An 11,316-nucleotide genomic window follows, 5' to 3' on the forward strand; every position below is an offset into this window, starting at 1 on the left:
TTGCTGCAGTGATTCGCAGGTGTACTTCAGGACCCTGTGACATCACTGATGGGTGTAGTGGTTTAAAGCGATAATTTGGGATTGTTGACTGTGGGACTGAATGAGATACTTATCTGTGGATTAAATACAATGGCAGTCGGTCAGCACACTTCCTGTTTGCAGAAACAGACGGGACTCACACCCCACACCTCAGCATTACAATGCTCTGGTATGGCGTTCACATCAAAATTTATTTTAGCCACTTTAAAGAAAGAGGCTTAACTAAAAAAAATCAATATCAGTTTCAGTGGACGCTGTATTTAGAGTGTTTTCACCGCTTTACCTCTCTATCACAAACGTCTTTCTTTAGGCACTACATTTTCTCAACCGTGCAACTTGGAACCGCAGAAATCCAACTGTGTGGTGAACGTTATCAAGCCATTCATCAACTGTAAATTGGAGAGACAAGGTCATTTAAAAAGACCTTTTATCTTATTTTGGTAGAGTGAGTAAAATGTTTTTACTCACTCTACTAAAATATTTGAACAAAAGCCAAAATCGTTTTTTGATCGACTTACTGGTCTCCAAAAATGCCTCAAGGATGCTCCTCTTTTCAGTTGTCGTCTCAAACTCACCTCATTTTAAGTGTAAAAATTACTGTTTTTGACAAAGGAGTCTGGTGACTTTAAAGAGAGCATAGATGGATGTAACAGCTTCCATTCTCCATCAGAAGGGGCTCTCTGGTGGCATGTTTAAGTGGTGAAAATATCCCAAGAATAGTTTAAGCTTAAACAGACAATACTCCTGCCTACTTCTTGAATCCAGGGGCGAGCCAACCATAATCTGTTCTATGAAATATAATGACTATGGATAAGTCGCTCATACAACCACACTTTAAAAAATCTAAACTATCCCTTTAAGGAAACGAGCAGCACTTTGTGCACATATAAGCCAGGAAGGAGGAGGGAACATCTTGAAATTCCAGTAAGTTAGCCAGTTGGTAAACACCTTATTATTTCCACTACTCCAATCAGACGCTTCATTCTTATCTGTGTGTTACAGTGTGCAGAGTCAAATATCAGGATCATAACAGACATTTTGTCTCTGAAAACTGATCAAACGTGTTGGAATGCCACCAGATAAAATAACATGTACAAAAAGGAAGTGTGTGTGTGTGTGTTCGAGTGTGTGTGTGTTCAATTAAATGAATGGGAAACACAAGTGAAAATACACACGTGTTATTGCGTCATACCCTGTGTTTATGTTGAGAGCAGATTAAAGAGTAATTTCACAGATCATTATTTCCAACAGAGCAAGAAGCAGAGCTGCAATACCTAAGCGCTGCTCTGACATCAGAGAGAGCTGCTTAGACTGGACAGTAGTGATGACTGTGTGTGCGTGTGCGTGTGCGTGTGCGTGTGCGTGTGTGCGCACTCTGCAGAGGACAAACCTGGGGAGATTGGCATCATCGTGGCCCTAGCCATGCTCATCCTTGGGACTTTCCAATGGGCTGTCATCACCAGCATTACTGTTGACGGACTGGTATGTGGTTCACACACACAGCTATCATCGTTTGCACCACAGTAAGACTTGACTTGCATTAAAATACCACACAACCATCGGCCAATCAGGTGTACGTCAAGCGTTACAAAAATGAACACAACAAATGCATGAGAGGAGGTTTTTGTTGAACATGTATGGGTTTGTTCATTAACACCTGTGTCTGCATGCAGATTTCTGCAGGTCCTTCAGAATTTTTTTTTCTGCCCATCTGTCGTTCAGCCTTACCCAAATTTTTCCCACATGACTCTACTTCATGCTTCATTACGGCAACTCCTTGAAGTTTGCATGTACGGGCATAAACTCCGAGGATCCACGGTCACTCATCTTGGTTTAAGCTTTCCTCAATTCTGTCCACAAAGTGGTGAAACAAGTCACTGCACATCTTCCCCTGCAGACTTAAAACCCACCTTTTCAGACTACAGCGTGATAACACATGCAAGCTCTCATCATGTCTTATTTCCTAAAAATACTTTTAAAGCTGGGCTCATGTGGCCATAACAAAAGAAGATTTATTTAATCAAAATAAGAAATTAATTGTTTCAAGTGGGGAGTGTAGAAATAGTATGTGTGGGCAGGCTGCTGCAACCACGGACACAACCCACCCCTCGCTTTGTCTGTTTCTCTTTCCCAAACTTGGACTGAAATCCGATCAAACGATAAAACTAGTGAGTGCATATTTTAGTGCTGTGTTTAGCTGTAATAGTGAGAGTTTTGGAACAGGAAGTGGCTGCCATACTGTTTGACAGTGAAAACGGAAGCTGAAAAAGGAGGATTTTGTTACCAGTTGCATATTTTTTGCAGCAATTTTTTTGGAGAATAATGTTTCAGCTCACCTTAAAATGAACTATAATCAAATCATTCATTACTCAGTTGGCCGCCGTTGTAAAGTGTGCATTATGTCACCCACCAACGGGAGCGTTAATTGGCCTGGTATGGCGTGTTGCATTCTGGTAGTTGTGGGTATTTTACCTTTTGAGCAAGAGAGAATGCCACAGTCCTTTTTCTCGGTTTTCTCTGGTCAAATAGCACCAATTTAAAAAATTGTTTTGCGTCTTTCTACTGCAGAGACAACTTAGTTTCATTAGAGGACCCTCTTTATATCGGTAAAATACTTCTTTAACGATCCCTTGCTTGCAGAGAGAGCACAGACAAGTGAATTGCACAATACACAAGATAACCCCACAGGTCATCACAAAACATTTTTTAAAAGTCTGAGCATTTGTACTTTGGCACTAGACTTGATTTTAAAGTTGTTTGTTTCAGTCGGATGCACTTCCAATTATTGATGACATCTAGCTTTTGTTTGTATGGAGTTTGAATGCACTTATTGTAAGTCCATTTAGAGCAAAGCACCTGCCAAACAAATGTAATGTACAGTGACTCTGAATTCATCTAGATGCAACTCACACGTCCTGCTCTTACTCACCAAGCCATTCCTCTGAAACTAATTTGATTTAGAAATTTCACATTTGTGGGTGGTCAGCAACAGACATGAGAAGGATTCTTCCCTCTTGTTCTTTGTAATAGCAGTTTATGTTTCCTTAGAGCTTCTTATTCAGACAAATTATGGCGAGTGAAAGAAAACAAAGGGTGATCTGCAGGTACCTCAGCAGTGCTGTTTATTAAGACCATGTGAGACACTTTTGATCCAGTTTGTACCCATTCAGCAGTTGTTTTCTCCTCACATTTTGGTAAGTGGAGCAGACAGAGCTTATCAACGTGCAGGACGTTTTGTTCAGTACACACACACACACAGACACACACACACTCATACAATGGCAGTGATGGTGTTGGTGTATATTTTGGAGGAGTTGGCGGTGTTCTTCACAGCATGACTGAAATGCTCATGTAATACAAAGATTCATTACAGTGACTCCCTCTGAATAACATTTTCAGTGTTCGGGAGAGTAGCTACCAAAATATCTTTTCCTTCTTCTCGAGTAGGAAAATAACGTATCCCCAACATGTCAACTTACATGATGAACTAATAAAAAACATCCCTTTTTCCAGCTTTATTAGAGTGTGCATTTTAGAAATTCCAATCGTTTTAGATAATTTATTTTATTTTCGCTTAATATGTTGGAAAAGTTCTTAAAGACCCATTATGTTCCACATTATGGCACCCACATGTCTCTGAGTGCAACATCTATGTGTCCTAAAACACATATCGTTGTTACGCCTCCCCCTCATAGACAACATGCATTTGCTGACATGCTGAGGGATGTGAAGCTGGCAAAGAAACATGTCGACTGACAAGGCACAGTAATATTACCGGACTTGACCCAAACATGACACTGCTAGCATCTACAGCTGATTGTTTGCAAAATGCTTGCATATGGAGTCTGTGTGTATTCAAGTAAAATGTGCCAACAGCAATAATGTGCAACAAATAAGACAAAAAGCTTGCTAATGAGCATATAACTCACCTGTCCAACAGCAACATAGTCAGCTCGGAGTCTGACTTTTGGACTACAGTTTTGGAACACTCTTGCCAACGAGTAAAAGCTGTCCAATAGCTGTCCAAATTGTAGTCTGACTTCTTGCTCGGTCAGTCTCTCTATTTCACTTCCTAGCTTCCTCCGTCACCTTCCTCTTCCGTTCTTTAGTCTCAGACGTTGCATCAAATAGTACAGCAACGTGCAAACTGGTTTCTTTTTAGATGAAGGCTGGAGTGTGCCATAGTGCCGTAAAGCTGTACGCTTTTCTTGTTAGTGAACTGCGACCGCTGGCATAGTTGCATAGTTGCATAATGCTGAAATCAGTGGACTAAAGTAAAGTAGAGTAAAGTAAAACAGATGAATGGTGTCATGTGCCCGGAACACCTCGAACACGAGACGCCCAGGAGGCATCCTGATCAGATCCCCGAACCACCTCACCTGTCCCCTTTCAGCTTAAAATTGTTTTGGAAATTCCTGGCATAAAAAATCAATGCTGTAGTAAACTGTATTTATACCCACATCAACCCCCTTTAGTTCTGCAGCTCTCGTCACCCTCTGTCTTTCTCCATCTCAGATGCGTTCGGTGGATCGTGTGTTCAAGTTCATCGACCTGCCGTCAGAAGAGCCGCTTCCAGGGAAATCCGGTGGTAAAGGAGCCCCAGACCTCGTCATCGACAACCCGCACGCCCAGGACTGCTGGCCAAACCGTGGCCAGATGGACGTACAGGGCCTTACTGTCAAATATACAGAAGCTGGACGCGCCATCCTCAGCGACATCTCCTTCTCTGTGGATGGAGGGCAGAGTGTAAGTCTCCTGAGTGATGGGTGAAGAGTGTGCGTGTCTGGATTTTAATGAAACTTGGCAGAGTGATGTATGTTCACTCTGCCTTATTGGAATTTTTACCATCAAAGCACTAATTAGCCTAAGAGGGGCTTTGCAATTAAAGGGTCATACCAAGGTGACAGCAAGGTGACATACCAGCCAGTAGGAGGGCTGTGTCGCATACATGTGTTTACAGCTGGTTATTATTTGGTTAAAGAGGCTTTAATCTATACTTTTCTATGAAGACTGGATCTATTCATATGTGAATGTGAGAGGGAGCGTGTGTAGTGACAAAAGATAATTACCACCACCTCTGTGGTTGTTTTTCAGCTCCTCTGAGTGATTCAGCAACTTTCAACATATTTGTACACATACATCGTTTTAGATTTTTCACTGTTCTGTTTCAGTGTCACTGCGTTCATCAGTTTTGTCTTCAGGTGCGGTCAGTAGCTGTTTTCAGGAAACAGCTAAAAACCCACTCTTTGCATCCAAAGTTAGTGACTAGCTAAAAGAGCTGCAGTGATTTATTGATCAGTTGTCAACAGTTACATTAATGTCCAACTAATTTAATGATTGATTAATCAGTTTGAGGATTTTTTAAAGCAAATAAATTCAAAATTTGTCGGGTTGTAATCAGCCAAAGCAAATCTTGGTTGACTGAAATCCTACCCACTCTAACCAGACAACTGACCAAACAACTAACTGATTATTTGAAAAAATAATTGACAATTAAAATGATTGCCAATTGCAGCCCTACGTGGTTGTGAAGAAGGGAATTCTCAGGAGTAAGAGCCTAAAACGGAGCTGAAAAGAAAAGAGACTTATAAGTGATTGTAATAAAGTAAGAAAATGGACCAGAACAGTATGAATAAAAAACAGCAATAATATTAATGATGACAAATGTTTCAGTAACTGATGGTAGAAAACACTTTTTATCAAACTCATACATAAACTCATATCTGTAATACCCCCCTTTTATCTGGATACCTTATGGTATTTAATTAGGACAGAGAAACTCAGGCAGTATTGGCCAAATAGCTTTCAGCGGAAAATGGAGAAAACGTTATATTTGAGCGGTCTCTTTCTCACTCTCTTTTCTGCTCCTGGCAGTAATTATAGTCCGTATGAGCTCCTCATAATGAATCCTGGAGGACAGCTGAGCTCAGTAAGTGTCAGCACTTTAGCCTCTCCCATTAGCTTCTCTATGGCCTCCTGATAAATGGGCTAATTGTTGCTGCAAGGCTGTAGAAGACAGGACGGGAGCTTTTAAGACTTGTAGACACCTCAAGGCAGCGGTTCATTTCACAATGTCATGAGTATTCCACTCATATATCCATATGCATAGCATACTGTACACCACATGTGTGAATGCAGTATATATACTGTTCTATAGGTATGCATTGGACAAAGACGCAAGATACAGAACTAAGTATTCACCATGCTTAGTTCTGTGTCTTGTGTGTGCATGGATCTAGCTAACTGAAAATAGTGGATGACTTAATTAAACTTTTTAATTAACTGAAAAGCGAGACATTAGTTTAAATATTTAGCAGATTAAATGTTTCTGTGTGTGTGTAGGTGGGTCTGCTGGGTCGAACTGGCTCAGGGAAGAGCACCCTGCTCTCCGCTCTGCTGCGACTCGCTTCCACTGATGGAGAAATCTCGATTGATGGCGTCTCCTGGAGCTCTGTGTCTCTGCAAACATGGAGGAAGGCCTTTGGGGTGGTGCCACAGGTATGTCTACTGTACAGCTGCCGAGCTGCTATTCAGCATGACGCCTGACTGCTGGTTCAAATTCAAACACTGTTCATTTTGATAGGTAAATCAAAAACACGATAATCAACAATATTTCAGCAAAGCTGGTATCAGGGGGATGGCAATACAGAAGCGCAGCTAGGAATTAATGATTTTAAAGTTAAAATAAGTGTTCAGAATTAATTATTTGATTTTATTGTTACCTCTGGGCTATTTTAAACAGAGAGTCTTTATTCTGACCGGCACTTTCCGGATGAACCTGGATCCACACGGACGTTACAGCGATGAGGAGCTGTGGAGGGTCGCTGAGGAGGTGAGGCTCTGTTTCCTCTTTCACTCTGCTGGGCTTATAATTCTGGCCATGTGATATATATAGAAAAATAACATGTAAGGAGTGTATCTAAACCAAAACAACACAATAAAATGTCCTGCAGTGTCAGATTCAGCTTATTTGATTGAAGGTGCAGTGTCGGTACAAGAGAAACTGCGTTGTAACCTCATGTTTCGGGTTTAATGTGATATCCTCTAAAGATGTTTGACCTTATCTCTGAGATCAAAGCACAGATGATCCTCAGTGAAGTGAATCCTAAATTAAATTCTCTCCTGTGTGTCGTCAGGTGGGTTTGAAGTCGGTGATCGAGCAGTTTCCGGACAAGCTGGACTTTCAACTGGAGGACGGAGGCAACGTGTTGAGCAACGGACACAAACAGCTGCTGTGTCTCGCCCGCTCCATCCTGAGCAAAGCCCGCATCCTGCTGCTGGATGAACCCTCAGCCTACCTCGACCCCATGTCAGTACTAATGCCAACACACTTTAATCTGTCTGTGTGTGAGTGTGTGTGAGTGTGCGTGTGTGAGTGTGTGTTTATGCAACATAGCATCTCTGGTATAATGTTGTGCACCTTTAATTGATGCAGTTTCTAAACTTAATTTTGAGTTTATTTTTGACAATTTGAAACAGAGCGTTGGGGGAAAAAAAGCTGTACTCATGTATTGTACTTAAGTATGAGTTTGAGGTACTTGTACTTAACCATTTTTTGCTACTTAATACTTCAACTTTCCTACATTTACTCGTGAAACATTGTACTTTAAAAAAAACCAAAAACATTAGTTACTTTTCAGACTCAGTTTAATGATAAAAACTATCAATTTAGGAAAAATTCATAATCATAAATTAAGTCAGTGTTTCTCAAATGTTTTTTATGTAAATTTAAAAATTAACAGTTATACATAACTCCTGAAATATATATACAAAAATAAGTTCAAGAAAAATATAACTGTAAGTTCCTTAAACCAAATTTTACATTTAATATTCCTACTTTTAATGAATAATAAAAATTAGCAACCTTTATGGGTTGCAACAGTTAAGTGAGGAACACATTGTCACTATGCAGCGATAGATAGATACTGACTTATTTACATACTAATTTACTGACTTACTGACTGACCTATGAACTTACTGACTTACTGATTTACTGCATTGTTATCTGATCTGCCTGCATTAGTGCGATCTGTTTAATATTTGTCTTTCTTGCTTTTTTTTTGACGCACTGTAGAAGCTTTAATGAGTCATTTTCTGCAAAGAAAGGTATCACCTACTGCATTCTTAAACACAGCTGATACCTGAAAGTGATCAAACGTTTGTGTGTATTTCCTTTGTGAGTGTGTTAAAGGCAGCGGAAGTCACCCAAATCCACCATGTGTGGTGTTTCTGACACGGCATATGGTGACAATCTAGAGTGATTACAGCATCTCTGACCTACTGTATGAGTGTGTGTGTGTGTGTGTGTGCGCGCGTGCGCACGTGCACGTGTATAGCCATATGTGCAGAGGGGGTTATAAGGGTAAATGAAGCCTATAATTAGCAATCGAGTTTAACCTGAGGCCAACTCTGCCTGTTCTTTCATGTCAGCCTCAGCAGGAACACAGTGCCATGCTAATATGTATTAACAGTAGAAAGAGACAGCCTTTGATGATGATGATGATGATGATGATGATGATGATGATGATGATGATGATGATGATGATGATGATCGTGGTGGTGTGTGTTTGTGTGTGTGAGCAGAACATTACAGGTCCTGAGGAAGACACTGAAGCAGGCGTTCTCTGGCTGCACTGTCATCTTATCAGAGCACAGAGTGGAGCCGCTGCTGGAGTGTCAGTCATTCCTGGTAAGTTTTTTGAATAAGATTTGGAATTTTTTTGCTCATATTTGAGTCTCTCTTTAAGTTAGACAATTCGTGTTGGGACGGCTTTTTAACATTACCTCATACGGCCAAACTTCAAAACATCCGAAGTTTAACTTGGCCTATTATGAAGTGGTAAGAAATTAAAATTCATCACCTGTTGTTGGATGTGAGTGTGTGGGTCTGTACATTTGTGTTTGTTTGCATGTTAGTTTGTGCCAAAACAAGCTACTGACATAACATGAGGGAGGTGACCTTAGTATCTCTGCAAAACACAGAGCAGTCACCTCGACGGTCGCTACAGTTACCCCTTCACCTCCATTTCAACCAAAAATAATTTGGTTCAGATCCAGAAAAATAAAAAGGCCATTAGTTAGAGGCATTCGTCAAGTTTTTTATATATATATATATATTTTACTAAATTTACTTCAAACAGCTTTTCTTAAAAATCTTACAAAATATCACATTTAGCAAGAAAACAGAGGTTTAAGAAACCCAGATAAACACAACACAACACTCTTCTCGCTCTTCTCTCTGAAGATGATCGAGGACAGCTCCATGAAGAGCTACGACTCCATCCAGAAGCTGCTGAATGAGACGAGTCACCTGAAACAGGCCATGAGCCCCGCTGACCGGCTCCGCCTCTTCCCGACACTTAACCGTCTCAACTCCAGCAAGAGGGCGCCACCGCAGACCGCCAAGATCTCGTCCCTGCCGGAGGAAGCTGAGGATGACGTCCACGACACTCGCCTCTAACAGCCCAGGCACACACACGTCCATAGACACACATGCACCCACATACACACCCCTAACTCACAAAACACAAAGGTTTGGTCTGTGTTTTCATAAAAGTCGATGTGGCCATTTATAAATAGACATTTTCCCCTAAATCACCAGTGAAGCAGCATCTCAATCACTGTAAAACACAAACAATTGATTCAATATCAGGAGAACTCAATTTACACTGCAGCATAAATGACTAAATTTAAAATTTAAAATGTCCCAAAAAGTCTGTCATATTAACATTAAACAAAATCGACTATTTCATTCTTGATTTTTAATAGGCAACACTTTCTTTAAACAAAATATTGGACATGCACATTAAGTATATTATAAACATGCAAATTAGCATGTAGAGACACATCGCAGAGACACACAAGCGCACATCTGGCTACACACACAGCCGTTAACTGTCACATGATGAGGCTGCTGTATGGAGCTAATGCACTGACAGAAATTTGAACTAATATAATAAGGTTTAGATGATGTTTTGCACACATGTAAGGAAAGGTTATGTATCTGTAATACTTTGAATGTTTGCATGCTAGCAGCTGTGTGTAATAATCTTAGAGTTAAATTGAGCATTGAGCATGAATCTGTAGTGTACAGTGCAGAATGTGCAGAAACAGAAACTTATTACAAGCGTGCAAAACTAAAAGAGCGACACCACATGTTGACCAACGCAATACAACATGTATACAGGTGTACAAGATATTAGTAAAAACTTTGAACTGAAATGAAATCTATAACTGATGCAAAAAAAAGGTCCCCAAACTAAATTAGAAAAATAATAATCCAGAGTGTGCATATGCTGCAGGGAGAAATCTGAATGGGAGGATCTTACTTACAGAAGTATGCAAGATAAAATCCCCCCCATGTATAACAGGGACCACAGCCAGATGGCCAGACGTGATGTGCACGTAATAACATGTCCCGAAATCTCTGGACAAACTGCACACTTTGTTGTTGCACTTTGAACCATTTCAAGTGCCTTTGCAGGTTTCAGTCAGTAAGGGGCTTTTTGGGGGGATAGGTAAACAGTGATTTGCTTCAGTTCTGATAATCCTCATTAAGTTCTTCTCTGAAACTTTATAGTTTGAAAAACCATGAATCAAGCTAGAATTTTTTGATGTTTAAAAAAACTTTTCCATGGTGAAATGAATGAATTAAGAGAATTTTAGAAACACGTTTTGTGAACACATGGCTAGTTTTCACTGCATTCTTCAGTCTCTTTAGATTGTTTTAACTCAGACTGGACACAAAACAGCAGCCACTGTAGAAGTCTGACTTAGTGGATTCTGCACAATCAGATGCAGATCAGAAAGAGCTCAGAAAGCACAACATGAGCTCCTCATATGTACATAATCAATCAGCGTCAGGTAGCTAGCAGGAATGACTAATGTTGCACATGAAAATAAAATAAACAAAGAAGTTCATGCTCGATCTTGGTCCATGGAGACACTGAGCCAGCTACACTTCAAAACACATTTTGTTCCCCATGTTAGCCTCCGTCCACACTAAAGGACAGTCCACACTGCGCTGCGAGCAAACTTACCGCTGAGGTCCCGCGTCTGAATACCAAGAGAGCCAAGAGATTTTTCACAGACAAAAAATTTTACAGTCATTATCCAGTCTGAATCCAAATGTATACTTACATACTATTCTTACTAGGTCTGACATAAAATGAAGTATTTAGTGCATTCAGACAGTATAGTCTGTGGAATTGATGTATGCAAGAAATGCCTGCAAATGTACTAGAAAAGCATGAATACCTGAGTGCGAGACATGAACTT

The 11,316-nt window shown here is 40.4% G+C and overlaps 1 protein-coding gene across 1 annotated transcript in view; it reads left to right on the forward strand.

Moving 5' to 3' along the window:
- Positions 1 to 9,902, forward strand: part of cftr (CF transmembrane conductance regulator) — a 44,942-nt gene extending 35,040 nt beyond the window's left edge. Inside the window, exons 21-27 of the mRNA XM_042495996.1 lie at positions 1,421 to 1,521; positions 4,555 to 4,785; positions 6,382 to 6,537; positions 6,782 to 6,871; positions 7,176 to 7,348; positions 8,623 to 8,728; positions 9,284 to 9,902. Coding sequence (XP_042351930.1) covers positions 1,421 to 1,521; positions 4,555 to 4,785; positions 6,382 to 6,537; positions 6,782 to 6,871; positions 7,176 to 7,348; positions 8,623 to 8,728; positions 9,284 to 9,499 — 1,073 coding nt within the window. The 3' untranslated portion in view covers positions 9,500 to 9,902. The remainder of the gene's footprint in view (positions 1 to 1,420; positions 1,522 to 4,554; positions 4,786 to 6,381; positions 6,538 to 6,781; positions 6,872 to 7,175; positions 7,349 to 8,622; positions 8,729 to 9,283) is intronic.
- The last annotated feature ends 1,414 nt before the right edge of the window (positions 9,903 to 11,316 follow it).

Source organism: Plectropomus leopardus, chromosome 11 (assembly GCF_008729295.1).
Source record: "Plectropomus leopardus isolate mb chromosome 11, YSFRI_Pleo_2.0, whole genome shotgun sequence".
In the NCBI taxonomy this organism is placed as follows: Eukaryota; Metazoa; Chordata; class Actinopteri; order Perciformes; family Serranidae; genus Plectropomus; species Plectropomus leopardus.